Source organism: Poecilia mexicana, unplaced genomic scaffold (assembly GCF_051168715.1).
Source record: "Poecilia mexicana isolate PSO_F unplaced genomic scaffold, ASM5116871v1 scaffold_1, whole genome shotgun sequence".
Taxonomy (NCBI): Eukaryota; Metazoa; Chordata; class Actinopteri; order Cyprinodontiformes; family Poeciliidae; genus Poecilia; species Poecilia mexicana.
The window spans coordinates 19,193,137-19,209,535 of NW_028263370.1; the positions used below are offsets into that span (position 1 = coordinate 19,193,137).

Genomic DNA, 16,399 nt, shown 5'->3' on the forward strand with positions numbered 1-16,399 from the left:
TTTTTTGTTTTGATGAAATGGGAATCTTTGACCTTCATTTAGATTATTTATGTCACGGATGAGCGTTTACTAGCTGTGCGTGTTAATTTTACGCCTGGAGGGTGTGAAGTTGTTTGAATGGTGAGATGGGTGGAAAGCTTGCAGCTCTTGGTGCTCCCAGAAACTGCAGCAGCCCCAGGCCAAGGAGGAACCCAACACTCCCAGTCCAATCTCTGAATCCAGTCGCCATGGCGACGCAAACCGCAGCAGCTGTTCATCGGTTCTAGTCCTGATTCTGGTTGAGGTTTAAATATCCAAACCATAGCACAAATAATTGTATAAATTTAGTTTAATGTCTTCTTTGAAATTTTATATGTTCCAAATAAATGTAATTTCACTGAATATCATTTCTGACACAAATTAGCAAAATAAATGCATAAAAGGGGTTTGAATTTGAACTTTATTTTAACGTTTCATGTTGATTTGTTGTAATTACAATCAAAACTAAATCAATTACTGCCAGTTAAAGGAAGACAGCAAAACGACAGGAGTTTTAAAGATTTTTATTCTTTACCGTAGAAACACTGTACATAAATTACTTTCTCTGAGACTAATATCGATGTACGGATAAATGGAATTTCTCAACTTTCAACATAAAGTTAAATCAACAAAACACGTCGACTTGTCTTGTCTGAAAAGAAACCCTTTGCAGCGTACGATGTTAACTCTGTTTCCTTTGAAATGTTTAAAGTTGCCTTCCAACCTTTGTACAGACATGTACACAGAAAAAATCTCTAAGAGACCAGAGACCTACAATCAATGAGAAAACAGCCACATCGATTTTTGATCTATTACTGTTACTTATGTCATTCATGAAGATGCACTGTCCCTTTAAGAAAAACGAGCAAAAACAACGAGAGAAGCAACAGTCTGTCGCTAAACACAGCAACCCAGCTGCCCCCCCGCCCCACCAAGCCATGACAACAAGTTTCTACTGCAAGCAGCACTACTACCTTTGACTGACGAAATCACAAGGTCTATGCATTATGAAGCAGAGTCACAATTTGGAGAAGAAAAGGACTCTTGGGTCTTCCTGGTCGACACAGACTGTGTGAACTGTGATCACCTTACCTCTGCACACTGAGGTTTGCTTTCCAAGCCTTGGATTAGCACAAGGGATGAGGAGTGCTTGTAGAAATGACCAAACAGATCTTAGCTATCAGTAGGAGGAAAAAAAAATACAATGCAACATTTGGTTTTTGATAAGTTCTTCTCATGATCTGTTGTGGTGGTGGGGTGTGGGTATAGTAGTAATAGTGCGATACATGTAGGTAATAGGATGTAAACGCTTTTCTGTTGATTTTAATATCCCTTTTTTTCTCTGAAGCAAATGCAAGTTTATATAGAAAATCGAAACCAAAAATTACAAACAAACAACAAAAAAAGTCTTGTTTTTTTTTTAACTTGTACAAATTTCAGTCCTTTTTTGTGCCTGTCTCTCTTAGAGAGAGTCCACAACAGTTCCATTCAATGGCTTCAGCCATGGAATAATAAATCCTATAGACAAGGCTCAAACCGGAGTGATGGGGCCCATCTGGACCCTCAGACATATGGTACCCGCAACATCTGTTAAGGATGCACAGTCCAGGGCTGCTTAACTGCTTCGGACGGCTGCTCGCACACCAAGCTGCCTATCTGAACCAGTCTCTGTGTTTCCCTCCGTTATCCAAAGTCTCTGTTTAACAGGTAGGCAGCTCGCAGATATGGCAGTCAGGTTAGCCTGGCCTGTCGGAGGGAAGTGGAAAGGCATGCGTGCAGCCTGTCTAAAAGCACGAGAGGGAACAGAAAACGGAGGGCGTTGAAGAACCTTTCCCAGGTGCATGAAGACAGTCACAGCTGTAGCTTCAGGTCAAAGCGAAATCTAAGGGGGTCAGTGGGCAGTTGTTGCCGTCTTAGTTCAATCTGTGACATCCATTTAGTGTTAAAACAGAACTTTTTTAAGTGTTAGTCTTTGACAGTCAGAGGTGGAACCATCTGGACGCGTTCACGCCGTGTTACCTCCTCCCTATCTCACTCTGCCGGAGGAACTGGATGTTGTTGGCGCTGTCGGCCAGTTCGGGGTACTGCTCGATGGACAGGACGTAGTAGCCGTCGTAGCCCTGAACCTTCCCACTGCTCAGCAGCTGCCTTTTCTCTCCCTCCGTCCACAGTCTTACGCCTTCCTCCCCGTCTCTCACTCGCTGCTGTTCACGTGCCCAGGCGCTCGACAGCGCCCTCTGCCGTGCCTGCTCCAAGATTCGCGTCTTCTCTTCGTCCAGCGTCGTCCCGTAGCGCACGTGGAGGACCAGGGCACCGTACTGCAGTTCTACATCGGCGAAGCGTCGCGTTCTGCCGTTCATCACGGTTGTAGACTGGGACACTGTGACGTTCACGCCGTTTTCCAGTGACTTCCTGCCTGAGGTGAGGCGCAGGGCGCTCAGGTCATTCTCAGGAAGGCTGGTCTTGATGAAGTAGTGAGTGTCTCGTCCCTCAACAGTGAAATGCAAGTTCTCCAGGTAGAAGGCGTTGTTCAGGACTCCAGCCACTTTGATGCAGTCCTCGCTGGCAATGTTCAGAGCATTTGTCACAACTCGTCCTTGCACCACAGCGAACATGACGCCCTTTCCAATCAGCGACTTGATGGTGGCGAACCACAGCCAGGGCTTGGTGTGGTCGGAGTGCCGTCGGCTGGGCTGGATTTCCGGCATGCGCTCGAAGGACAGGAAGGCGGATGACTGGCGAGTTACTTCCTGTTGCACACCTGAGATGGACTGCAGAGAAGCAACAAGGAGACATCACAACATGTCCAGTGCCTTAAAACACAAACAGCCACCAACGTGCCTCGCAGAAAGATTTATACTCATGTACATTACTTCACCTTCTGCCATAGTGCAAAATCCAACTTCCATGTATTTTGTTGGGATTTTATATGACAGACCAGGGGTGTCCAAACTTTGATAAGTATTAAATTAAGTTTGATAAATTAAGTAAAAGCTGATTTGCATGCAGCAAAGTTGGTTTCTCAGTAAAAGTCTCTGGGTAGATGTGGTTCTACTCATAAAAACATAAAAGTTTATAAAAACAAATACTTTGTGTTGCACTAAACATTTTCCATTATAAGAAGTTTATGTTAATGGTATTTTACTGTAACTACAAAAAAATGTCTTCATAATACACAAAATCAGTGCAAGAGCCACATATGGTCCCTGTTAAAAACCTTTTACTTGGCCAGCCTTTAAGGGCAGTCACCCAGGGCTTCAGGTTTTGGGGGTGAGTGCAAAAAAAAAAAAAAAAGTTTCTGTTGTATACTATGCATTTTTTTTATAAACGCTGTATCTCATATTAAAGTTAAGGGCTCATTTTGGATGTGTTGCTTTATTAAAACATTGAATTTTTATTAATTAAAAAAACACTCAAATATTTGAAAAGGATCATCCTTTTGGGACCAACATGGAAACCATCTGCAAACCAACCATCCTTCAATTTTGACCCTGCAAATGTGCAGCCCTACTTATTATTGTTCTGTAATTTTCATGAGAAAATGATTTTCTTTTCTGGCATCGGGCACCAGAACTGACTCCATCCAGCCCAGGGGCCTTTACTCTTCTAAATCCGGCCATGACTGTTTATATAAAAGGCTGTTTCATTATTCGTTAAGCTGATTTTTAGTTGTATTTCTTAAAATTAAAATGTTTATGTTTTATTTTTGACTGCTGGGGGTTGTAACATGTTGCAGCTCCTCCAGAGGAGAGCATTAAACTGTACAATGCTAATACATAGTACATGTGGTCTGCTCTGTAAACTATCTTTTCTACACGTGTGTGTCTGTATTAGTTGGCTCAGCTGGTCAACACGCCCGCAGCTTCTGAAGGTCTCTGGAAAAAATGATTCCTCACTTCAGATAACACTTTAAATTGCTCTGAGCCTTTCTGACTCCCTTCCTCACCTTCTCTGATCCTCTACTTACCCTTCTCTCCTACCCTTCTTATTATTTGCGACTCTGTCTTGATTCAAACTCTCTTTTTGGGCTGAAGCTGAGTAGAAGTGTGACTGCTTGATAGTCTGTCCAATATAATTACCCCAGTAACAGAGTGGGTGTAGGAGAAGAGAAAGGAGCAGAAAATAAGGTTGTGATGGGAGTGACTGGCTTCACTTGATCACGCTTTCCTATCTCTGCCAGTGTTTTCCTCTGTCATTGTTCACAGAGCTTTGTCTTTATTGTCAGTGTGGGTCTGTTGTTGTAACAGGTGCTGACAGAATAGCTGCGTTTTAATCTCCAAAGAGAGCATTTAGTATTAAAGCTTTGAATTTTACAGCTGACAGACATATTACAACATCATAACATCAACTGATAATTTTTAGACATAAAAATAAAGTAGTACATTCAGCATGTCCAACTAACTGTGTCCAACTGTCCATACAGAGTAAAGATGTAATGTTGCAGTTTGGCGTCAAGACATCACAGGTGAAGTAATTATTTCTGTCATTTCTTTGTGACTGAACTAATGCGATGTGAAAAATTACTGAATGATAAAACAATTTCATAAGTCAAATTGGAATGTATATAATCATCTCTCAATCTGTCTCAACAATCAGGCTCAATTTATTATATTTTACTGCATCTGTTGGTCTTGTAAAGAGCTATGAGGCAACAGTTGCTGTGACTGAAATAAACATAAACTTCATAAGTTGCATAAGTGTGTGCACCTTTAAACGAATACAATGATTTACTTACAGCATTCAGTCTTCCTGTGTACACACCTGACATCAGCAATGAATTTAATTAACTATAAATAAAATATCTTAAGCCACAGTTTGCAGAGAGGTGATAAAAGATCTCACTCAGCAAATTAATCAAGGAAAAACCGTCCACATTACTATATATACTATGGTATTGTGGATTCAGTCATCAGTGGCAGATTATCTAAAGCATTGTAGTTAAAATGAATAAGAATACACACAGGCAGGTCGTCCCAAAGCTGGCTCTTTTTCATCTCCAGGGACGGCTCCGTCAGGTCGAATTTGGGAATAGGGAATCCTGGGATAGCGTTATGAAGATGGAAGCCGAAGGTGACCAACCAGATGTTGACATCTGCAGAAAAACGGGCAGTGAAATAAAAAACAAAACAAACAAAGAGGGAGTTAAAGAACCCAGTAAATATCAGTTATACTTGGAACTGGGAACTGTAGTAAAGTGCGGTGGAAACGTGTTAATTTTACAAGACACGCATGTAAGAGTGCGTAATCAACTTTACATGTAGCACCTGCAACTCTAAACTGAATAAATGGAAATTGGTGTTTGCTTGTGGAAAATAAAAATTAAAATGATGTTTGCATGAGCAGTCGCAAACTACGTTTATGGGCTTTGCCATGTTGAATTGCAGACTTCTTAACCAGAATGTTTGGCATCAAGTCCAGCAGAGTTCCCATTTCCCAGGTAACTGGAACGCAGCATTTTCTGTGACTTCTGCTCTGGTTTCAAATAAAAGTAAAAAATCCTGCTTTGCTGGTGTAGCAGAACGCTGGCAGATTATTTAACTTATTGCATGACATTTTTCCCATGTTATGAGTGAAGTAATCTGCTACTGGAACTGGTACTTTTTCATCAATATCAAGGAGTTATTGACTTAAAACAAGCAGCTACACCTTACAGAAAAATTACTTATAAGTTAGGTTTGTCTTATTTGAAGTGTACAAAAATATTTGCACCAGAATATGGACCAAATATACTTGGTACGTTTTTGTGTCTTTGCAGTGAATGGGGCAAGATTGAACTTATTACCTGTAACATACTCTTTGACCTGATGAATCTTGCTTACGGGGTTGTTCCCTCTGAACATATACAAGTTAAAAGGCTGAGGGTCTTTCCCCACACGCGTCCATGTGCTGATGTCTGGAGTGGTCCACCTTCAGGAGAAGAAGAAACAACAAACCGAGGCACCTGATCAGGTGTGACGCTGACAAAGCACACAGCGAGTGCCTGCATGCAATCGTATGCCATGCTTGGACTAGAAATGAGCGAATAAGAGACAGACGGTCTACCTCCCAGCGGGGATGTCATAATCTCTGTCTCCGAAATGCAGCAGTCGTGTCAGAGGATCGTACAGGCCGCCGTGGAAACCGATCACAAGGACGAAGTCGGGGTTGGAGTCAAAGTAGACCTCCCCGTATGCTGTGTATTGTACCTGCAAACACACACGTTTACTAACTCATAACACACAAAACCATTTCACGAACAGATGACATGCCCAGCTGCTTTCTTCCTGCGGTTGATGAGGAAACAGTCGTACCTGTTTAAGGAGCAGGCCGTTGTTGCTGAAGACCGCCAGCGGAGTCCCGGTGTTATCACACGCAATATAAAACTCCTCTCCGCTGCTGATTTCCATGGCAAACACGTGACCCTGCGCAACCACACACGGCACACTTACATTCATTAAAGCTAAGAGATGATTTATACCGGTAATTTCTATCATTACAGCAGAACAACTCTTTGTAATATACAGCAGGGCTTTAAAAAATGATACAAACATCATCATTATATTGTTTTTTCTGTGTTGTGCTGCTGAAGCCTCCCAGACTCACCTGTTCATTCACTTGTGAGCGCTGTGGGAGAAGCTTGATTTAAAAACACACACACACACACACACAAGCCTAACGTCATGGGAGATCCTCAGCTCCCAGACATAAGTAATATTTCCAAATTCGCTCTAAATGAGGAAAGCTTTATTTGTTTGAAGTGGAAGGCAGAGCGAGAGGAAGGCTGGATCATCGGGATTAGAAGCTGACAGATGGAGTACAAACAAGACAGCAGGTGTCAGTGGACTGAACTTTAAAGAGAAAGCTTTAAATGAGGAAAAATGAGAGCGATAATGTAAAGTGAGAGCTGGTCTATTGAATGTCTTCCGGATCGGCTTGTTATTCACAATCTTTTCCTCCAGGAGGCGCTGCAGAGCTGTGACAAAGGCTACAAATCCAGCTCATGTTCTATCCCCCAGATCTCATGTATATCCACAAATAATAATAATAATAATAATAATGATAATAATGATGAAAGAAAAACTAGACAGAATGCAGATTCTTTTCATGTGATTTGGAGCACAGGCAGTGGTGTGCAGAGACATTTTGGGGTGCAGGTGTCTGAGTGGGGCGCCTTGTGCAACACTTGGAACGGCCGGCTGCCTCAGTGAGATTTTTTACTGGCACATATAATTCAAATGATTAGTCTTATGTTGTCTGATGCTGATGTTCAATAATGGTCAACACTCTACAGGTCGGTTTCTCCAACAATCAAATTGGAAACAGGAGAATAAAGATAAAACAGATCAAATAAGTAATTTCAAATTCCCAAATTTATAAACAAGTTGGAAAAAAAAATCAATAGTTCAAAGAAGTTGTCAAGCAAAATTATAACAATGTAGGGCAGAAGTACTACTTCTGGCCACACACTATGTTGTAAAAAAAGAAAGGAAAAGCACATATGATTCACACTTGGAAATGTTTTTTATCCTTGTTTGAGGTGGTTTTTGGCTTTTCTGTAAAAAAGCTAACATGCTAAAGGGATATGAAAACACATTTTCTCAGTAATTTCAGACGTAGCGATCATTTACTTGATTAATAAAGCCAAGCTTAACGTCTGACGTAGTTGAACTTTGGTCTGGAGCGAATCAACCGGGCTACGCAGACAACCAGGAAACACACCTAATTCACATTTCCTTTTCTGTAAAATTTTCAAAGTTTGCTCATGATTGGCATGATAATTGGATGGAAACATGGCTAATGGCTGTCAGAATTAGCGCACAGCGGCAGCTACCTGCAGGTCGTAGTAGAAAGAGGTGATCTCAGAGCTGGAGTGGTTGTAGACGTGGGTGATCCTGGTGGGGTAGTTCAGGTCGGCGTAGAAGAACTGCAGGTGCTGGCCCAGGCTGTTCCGGGACGCCACACGCCGACCCAAGCCGTCGTAACGGTACTGGATGGTCCAGCTGGCAGCTTTACTGTACACACGAACTAAAAGACCTGAAATCAAACAAAAGAACAAGTTATGACATCGATTTGTTCTAGAGCAGACAGTTTTACAGGGATGTAAATCTTGTTTAGTGTGTTGGGATGATAATTCCCACCTTTGGAGTTGTACTCAAATATCTCAGTTCCTCTCTGTCTCAGGAATCCGTCTTCGTCCATTTTGTACTGAACATCCCCCAGGCGAGTGATTCTGTCCCTCAGATCATAGCGTAGCGGCGTCAGACGGCCGCTGTTCCCCGGGTTCAGTAAGTGCAGGTTTCCATTCAGGTCGTAGTTAAACCTGCAAAGCCGGCATTAAACCGTCAGCCTGTCACATCAACCCAGTAGGTTTTCTTCAAACAGTAGTTCCATGAAACAAATCTCACCTCCATATTAGCTTCTCATTGAGGGAGACCGTCTGCAGCTGTCCATCAACGTCATACTCATAGCCGTATTTGGTTGTGTTGGCAAAGGGTCCGATCTTGATCTCGCGCTTGGTGACCCTGCCCATGTTGTCGTACTGAATAGTGATCCAGTACATGAGTGACCTGAAAATCTCATACTGGATCTCCTTGATCCGGCCGTGTTGGTCGAAGTGCTTGGTGTAGGTCATCACTGCTGTGGAGATGATCTGAAACAGGAAGTAAACGTTGATCTCCAATCAGTGACACGCAGAGCTTACAGCTAGATTTAGTTCGGAAACAGTCTGTGGGTGCCGGTTTCAGGAGTGAAGTAACAGACACTTCCAAAAATGTTCTGCTGGGTTTCATCTGATTTATGTCAAGAGGAATTCAGAATTAGCATAACAGTTTTTCTCAGTTGCTTTGGCGCATTTCTCAGAACAGAATTGAAATTGTCCAAACTACTTGTTCAATCTTTACCTCAATGCGTCACTCGTGCGCATAAAAAAAAAGCAGTTTCTGATTCCACTGAGCAAGTTGGTCCATAATGTGATTATGTACAATTATATACGTTTTCCTACATTTTCAATGGATTATATCATGTTGACTAAAAATGTATCATTCAAGGCTCAAACTAAACAATTAAACATAAGTTTGTTGAATAAGTCTTAACATGCAAAATGCTTGAACAAGTTTTTATAACATGTCAAGATATTTTTAGACATTTTTCTAAACTTATGTTTCCACCATTTTCAACCTAACTTTTAAAAATTGCAGCCGCTCCATTGTTCAGTCCTCTGTACCTGTGGCCATGGAAGTGACTTAAACGTACCAATTCAATGATTAGATGAGTATTGTTGACCCAATAAGTTTAAGAATACTATGTATTTACACAAACCTACTCCTCACCAATATGAAATACCATGAAGCCTCACAGCCAACTCATATTTATAATATTCTTTCTGCTTTCTATCTTCTCATTTTGAGTGCTCTACATACTTTGGTTCATCGCTGCAAGCACAACATGAAGACCTACTTTTTCCCACTAATGGTTAAATCTATTGAAGTGACTCGTCTCTTACCTGATTGATATCATAGTAGATAACTCCAAACTTCCCAAACTGCTCCACTTTCCCAGAGATATCGTCGAACTGGTAGAGATCAATAGGCAGCGGCGTCTCATTGATCACAGCCTGCATGCTGGTGACCCTGAAGCTGTTGTCGTAGGTGTAGTCGAAGCGCGCGTTCACCATCCCGTCCTCGCTGAAGCGGAATATTTGCCGGTCGACCAACGGGCCGATCTGCCGGTAGCGGATGGAGCAGATGAAGCCTTCGCTCTGGAGGTTGACGGTTTTGAGCACGCCAGCGGTCTCGTCGTACGTGAAGCTGACCCGCGTCGAGTCGTAAAGGATCTCTGCCAGCTTATTCTGAGGAGACAAATACAACCACAAGCGTTGCCATAATGGAAATGTCACATGTCATAAACAGGTGTTGGTTTTACACCAAAACAAATGACACCTAACAGAAATGTTCTTGTCATGAGACACTCAGCAGTGTTGGTTAGGTGAACTCTGCAACTACACATGAAGTGGTCATAATATATGATGTGAACTTAAGATAATCAAAAATAATAATGAAGCCATATACTTGTCTGCGATATTTGTACAGAATCCGTCGGCCAGTTCCTAGATGAGCCACTCTGAGGAGCTGGACATAGAAAGACATGGACAGGGAAAGTCAGTGTTTCGGCAGTTTTGCAGTTCTCTGGGAGTTTGTTTAAGATTAATTGTGAATGATTTGTTGGGCATAAGCCAATCAGAAAGAGACACACGACTGCAGCCTCAGCATCCTTAAACTTCTGTAAAGCTACATTTACAAACCTTAATTTATCTTAAGATTTTATGTGATTGACCAACACAAAGAAAAAGTTTGCAAATTGTGAAAATAAAAATACAAATGGAAAACATATTTTATAGATTTTTATTCCTTAAAAACTTTTTTTTTAGAAAGCTTGGATAATTTTCCTGCCACTCAACAAATTTGCACTGATCTGTGTTGATACGTCACACATACAACACCTCTGAAGTCTACGGTTGTTACATGAAGAAAAACAGCTGAAGTCAGTATGAAGAGGCAAAGTTATTTTACAAAAGCCAGGAAGGATTGCATCAGTTTGATTAAAAGCCACACACCTGCCCTTCCTCAGAGTAGTCCACAGTAACGGAGGCGTTGCTCTCCGGGGGGGTGTACAGGTTCCTGTAGTATCCCACAGATCTGATGGTCTGCATGGTGTGCCGAGCCACGCTGGGCATGGTGACGGCTGACAGTCGGTTCCCTGAGTCGTAGTCGAAGATGTACTGATGCTGGCTGTGCAGCAGCAACACCATGGACTGTCAAAGAGAGGAGACGACAGCAGGATGTTACAAACAGGACACAAAGCTGAGGGAGAGTGAAACACCATTTTTGTTTTTTCCTTCGGTCAGAACAAGACAGCTACAGATTCAATTACTTTAATCAAGCCAATGAAAGACGAATGTGAACAAAGGAATAAAGAAACAATTATTCCGAAGATATTCAGTTTATATTAAACACTTTGAGATGTTTTCTTATCCAGATTCACATTAATACAAGAGACATTTCCCCGTAGAGGACATATTTCATGGTCTGCTGCATCTTTCGCCTTTCTGTGATTCTAATTTTAAGCCCTCTGTTGTTCTTCTCCCCTGGCCTCCACCTCTCTCTAACATCCTAACTAAGCTCCAGGCGTCCCTGGAGTCTTGTCTCACCGTTGTACCTCTGTCAGTCTGTCTGTCTTTCCATTGCTATCAATCAATCGCCTTCTGTATCCCCACACAAACAAGGCCAGGTGCCGTTCAGAGTGTCAGGCCCTTCCTAGGCTAACACAGCAGACGTGTTGGATTCACTCCCCTCCTCCCTGTCCTCTTTCTCCTCACACTGTTTGTTTTTTTGCTCCCTCCTGAGCTCCCTTAGAGATGTTTTTCAAAGCCACTCACTTTTTAATGGTCTCTTCTTCTTCTTTTACTCTCTTCTCTCTGTCAGCCTTGCTTTCCTGACATCAATAGTTTCTTTTATTTGAGGACAAGATAGTTTCTTGGTTCTTAGTTTCCTTTACTTTACTCACCGCCTTTCTACAATCATTCACTTCGTGCTTTTTGCCGTCTCTTGTAAGTGCACAGATTCCTTGGAAAATACTAGCAGACTCAGAATTATAGAGCACCTTCCTACATGATACTTGCTACTCTATCCTGCGTTTCCATCACCATGCTGTTCTTCTTCTGAATGATTGCATTAAAATGAATTTGAAAAGTTCTGTGGAATAATTTTAAGATGTAATACTTGAATCAGTCTTAAAAAAAGACGAACTTGGTGCAGAAGTTTAATTCAAATTTTCTCCACTTACTCAGTTTCTTTTTAAGAAGACGTGGATTTCCGTTAAAGTCAAGGAGGTCTTTTGCAGCCATTGACTGCAGATTCATCAGTTCAAACTATTTCACGCATATACTGCCTCTCTCAGATGAAAATACATTGATCAGGAACAAGTGTGAAACCACTTAAGCTCAAGCCTGGCATGAACTAAAAGCAGCTTGCACACAAGTTTCTCCACTCCAAAGTGAAGTATGTTTTACCGCACATTTACTGCAGATAGAAACTTCCTTCTTGGTTGGTAAAAACTTTGTAGTTGCCCACTGGAACAAGCTAGTCAAACATTGATTCATATGGAATAAAATTACATACAGGACGCTTGGAGAAAACAAGGAAAGGCTCTCAAAACCTCAGAAAACTGTACCTGTACCAACTGTCAAGCCAAGCAGTGACAGAATGATGCTGGTTCGCTGACACCAGCTGTGTTTCCACGGACCATGAAATTGTGCAAATTCGAATTACGAAAATAAATTTGCCGAATGGAAACACGGCAATTTAGAAAAAACTTTCATCCATGTCACACCTTGTATATTTCTTAAGACTGCAATGGAAAAACTTCTTTGCATCACAGGAGTCACAGGAGTCTGTATCCAACAGCAAAGTGCTCATTTGTAGGTCCTGGCCTCTTTGGGCAATGTGCAGCTGGATCCACCAGAGCTTTTTCAGCATCACACACTTCATGAAATGTTGAGTTTGACATTCAAAAGTCTTGAATCCATTACTTTTATGTAAAATCACTGAATACAATTTCACTAAAATGCTGCTTATATCTGTAGCCACTCAAAGTAGAAGAGTCTTATTGAGCTAATGCCTCAATAAGTCGCCGACACATCGTCTAATGGCTGATGAGCGTTAGTACCATGGATGTTAGGTGGATATGTCTGATGTTAGTGTTTACAGCCGTCACTGCCATGATTTATAATGACTTATTGGGGAGCAGACTTGTTCACATGCAATTTTATTCCATTTATTTAATGAAAACGCTGCAATTGCGAAATTATGTTTTTCGACATTAGTAGAATATAGAAAAGGTTCTGCACAACTTTTCAGCTACTGATGCCGTTTCATTGGTTAAAAGTGGCAGGAATAATGAAAATGGAGGACTTCCATTAAAGTACCTTATTTTCATCTCAAATCTCAGGCTACACAGATGAAAGATGGACACAGTTGGGAGGTCTAACAGGACAATATCTCCAAACATCTAATTTGGTTTTAACTGAATGGAGCAGTCTAAAATGTATCCATGATTAAGAATCTGGGTTCAAGAAAGTTTACATGAATGAAACATAATAAAAATAAATAAAAATAAAAGAAGCCATGATATTGTTAAAAAAAACATAAATGGGTGATACCATGATACGTGACGCAGTACAGATACGTTTGGGTTGGAAATGTTTGAACACCTGACCCAGTGAGAAAGAAAGTTGAATGTATGCCTGTCTGTAAATGTTTTTACTTGTTCCCTACCTTATCCAGATACGTGTAGCTCCATATCTTCCCATCAGCAAAGACTCGAGAAATGATTCTTCCTTGATTGTCGTACTCCCACTTCTCTGTGGTCGGACCCCTCTGGAGGCCCGTCACCTGTCCCGTGCTGAACAAACACAAACACACACACACACAGTCAGGTTCACGTTTCACTGAATTACAGCTAGAAAGTTAAACAAGAGTGTCGTAGTTACATCTGATGGATCAGATCAGAGGAGAACAGTACAGATGTATTTACCTGGAGTACGTCAGGTTAACTGAGAGCAGTTTGCTGCTGGGGACCCACAGTGACGGGTGGCCCTGCGTGTCATAGATGATCTTTAACAGGAACTTTCTGTGGTCATCATAAACCTTCTCGGTTCGCAGCGTGCGGTCATAATCCACAGACAGCAAGTTCCTTCCGTTTACCTGGATGTCAGAGGAGACAAATAAGGGACTGAGCTGTGCTTTGTGATCGTCTCTCAACAGTGAAACTGACGCCCAGATTTATCTTCTACTGCTGGTTCCTTATTCTTCCCGTTTCATTCAGCTTCACATATTTTGTTGAGTGTCTGCAAGTTTGTCTTTCTGTTTGTTACTATCACACAAACATGCACACACTCAATGCAGAGAGAACGTTCACCTTTTATTTGAATCCAAAGATTTATTTATCACGATACAAAAAACCCTCAGTAGATTCTACACTGTCTGTGTTTATTACACAAAAACAGCCAAAATAGCAAAGCAGTGTGTGAAACACTGAGTAACAAACTAACAGCTCATTGTAAACCACTGGGGTTGCCAGGTGAGGGGCGGCGCCTGCTGATTTGTGACATTATATTCGAAAGGTTTTTGAAACGCCTCATTTTCCAGACACCAAAAAAACTTTACCTTATTGCCAAAAACCAGCTGGGTGGTTTTTTTAAGCACATGGACTGTTTCTAGAAGCAGTAGAGATCCAAATGGGAGTAGAAAAACATGTAAAATGTGAAGTTTGTATGATATGCCCCCTTTAATCTATAATACAAGCATAAGTGTGAGAGAAAGGAAAAAAAATGAAATAGCTAATGAATTTAACTTGTAATGTCCTAAAATTTGACTGTTCATCTAAATGTCGGTACCACAGTCTACGAAATAAAACAAATCTCTGATCTGACAGCCATAAAACCAAGTAACATCCCTGAACCAACAAGTCAGGCTTAATCACCATCTAAATGATGTGCTGTTAAAATCCGATTTATGAAGACAGATAGCCCAGATCTGCAGCTAAGCTCACCTTATAGATCCTTGAAGCAATGACAAACATTACAAACCGGCCAATCAATCACTTACAGACCTCTTTCATTAAACAGAGAGTCTGGCTGGAAGATGTCCAACGGTCCAATTTCTCACCTTTTCATTCAAGCTACTCATTCATTTGTGAATTAGGACCAGTTAAAATCAGTGAGGTGAATTAAAGGGGGATGAGGAAGATATTGGAACACTGGCCAGGAGCCACTAGGACGAAACACAGCGCAGCTGAATAAAGTCACAGACTCAGCCGTAGACCAATAAATTTACAATGTGTTGGGGTCAGGTCTGGCCTGGCCATTGCCTTCCTGTGCAATTTCACTCAATTCTCATTTCCCTTCAGTGTTCTCTGTGGGATTTCTCCCACTGAGTGCAATTTCTCCGGCCAATCAAACGATGACATTGATTCTTTTGTCCAGTTATAGTTGTAGTCTGCCTATAGCAGTAGTTTAGCGTTGGGAGTGGAGGAAGTGAACAAAACCATTCAGTCTGGGTTGGCTACTCTTCCAAATATTGAACAATTAAAATCAAATGTATAAGACATTTCATTGCTTGCAAACTACTATCCACATTTTATCCATCCAGCTGTTGATTTGAGGCCAACCTGAGGAATCTGGAGGTATTCTGCACTCTTATGTGCAATGCATCAGTTACACTGGCAGTGAAATTGGCCATCAGCATGCTGGAACCACCACAATGCTCCAAACAATTGTCTCGTTGCCAAACGTAAATATTGGTCATGTAAAAATTTAGTTTGTCCATGTTTGCTGCTGTAAATTTCATTTGATCTAAAAACAGGCAGATTGGTGGTTGACCTACGACCAGCTTCACTGTGGATGGTGAGGCTCGTCTTCCAGCATTTTCCAGTGTATTAACAAAATTCTGGTAAAATTGTGCCCCTAATGTTTTGTAGGCTTTTGTCCATGTGTTTTTTGGCTGAGGCATTGCTCTTTTTGTACCCTGTGGTTCTGGATGCCGTACAGCTGGAAGGTGTTTTGCTCTTACTTTGTTTTACTTTCGGGAGAAAATTTCTAACAAGTAGAAGCTGACTAGCATCTCGAAAGTTCAAAAAATACCTGAACTATGACCCCTACTCCCAGACGAATTAAAAAGGGAGACTTCATGGATGCAGAGAAGAGAGAAAGAGGATGTTCAAACCGTCTCTTCCATCGATCGTAATTAGCCAGGATCATTTCCAGGACTCCAACTGTCCAGCTTTCTAACCAAAAGGCCAGACATAGACTTAAAGAGAAGTGGCAAAAGCAAATGAGGTGGATTAGCATCCACAAAATGCTTCTGTGAAATATGGTCTCTGTTGTCTGGATGAGCTGCTGTCCCTACTATCATACATCTGCAGTCTCCAGTCAGAAGCTCCTTCAGATTCTTTGCAACACTAGCTGCTAACACAACCTCTCTTTAAAGTGGTTGGTGTCATCGTTGTTGGATTACAACAACATTTATTTCTCTTTGGGATAAAAAGGAAAAAGTATTTTTGAAATAAACAATTTAACATAGATTCTCACATTTGCTGTTTTTATGACAATTCGACAACACCTTGCAGACATCTTTCTTTTTTTTTTAGCAAATAAACCTCTACAACTTAGCTTAGCTTCATTGGTATCCTGGAAAAACCCTTCCTCACCTAGACAGAGATTATTTAAGGGGATTTCTAAAGCTATTTTTAAATAAACTTGCAAGGAGTTGCTTCTTTAACACGAGAAAATAGAGGCCACACAGATGCCAAACACATCCAAATACTTCCCAGAGCAAAAACGTAGCAG

At 41.3% G+C, this 16,399-nt stretch overlaps 1 protein-coding gene across 2 annotated transcripts in view; it reads right to left on the reverse strand.

Annotated features, from left to right (window-relative positions):
- Positions 1–526: 526 nt before the first annotated feature.
- The window catches only part of tenm3 (teneurin transmembrane protein 3), a 248,719-nt gene continuing 232,846 nt past the window's right edge, over positions 527–16,399 (reverse strand). For both annotated transcript variants that reach the window (XM_088006070.1, XM_088006076.1), the window contains 13 exons: positions 13,588–13,757; positions 13,329–13,455; positions 10,610–10,807; positions 10,065–10,124; positions 9,500–9,844; positions 8,403–8,647; positions 8,136–8,317; positions 7,829–8,031; positions 6,309–6,419; positions 6,061–6,203; positions 5,801–5,925; positions 4,980–5,110; positions 527–2,789 (listed from right to left, as the gene is read on the reverse strand). In XM_088006070.1, coding sequence (XP_087862196.1) covers positions 2,034–2,789; positions 4,980–5,110; positions 5,801–5,925; positions 6,061–6,203; positions 6,309–6,419; positions 7,829–8,031; positions 8,136–8,317; positions 8,403–8,647; positions 9,500–9,844; positions 10,065–10,124; positions 10,610–10,807; positions 13,329–13,455; positions 13,588–13,757 — 2,796 coding nt within the window. In that variant the 3' untranslated portion in view covers positions 527–2,033. The remainder of the gene's footprint in view (positions 2,790–4,979; positions 5,111–5,800; positions 5,926–6,060; positions 6,204–6,308; positions 6,420–7,828; positions 8,032–8,135; positions 8,318–8,402; positions 8,648–9,499; positions 9,845–10,064; positions 10,125–10,609; positions 10,808–13,328; positions 13,456–13,587; positions 13,758–16,399) is intronic.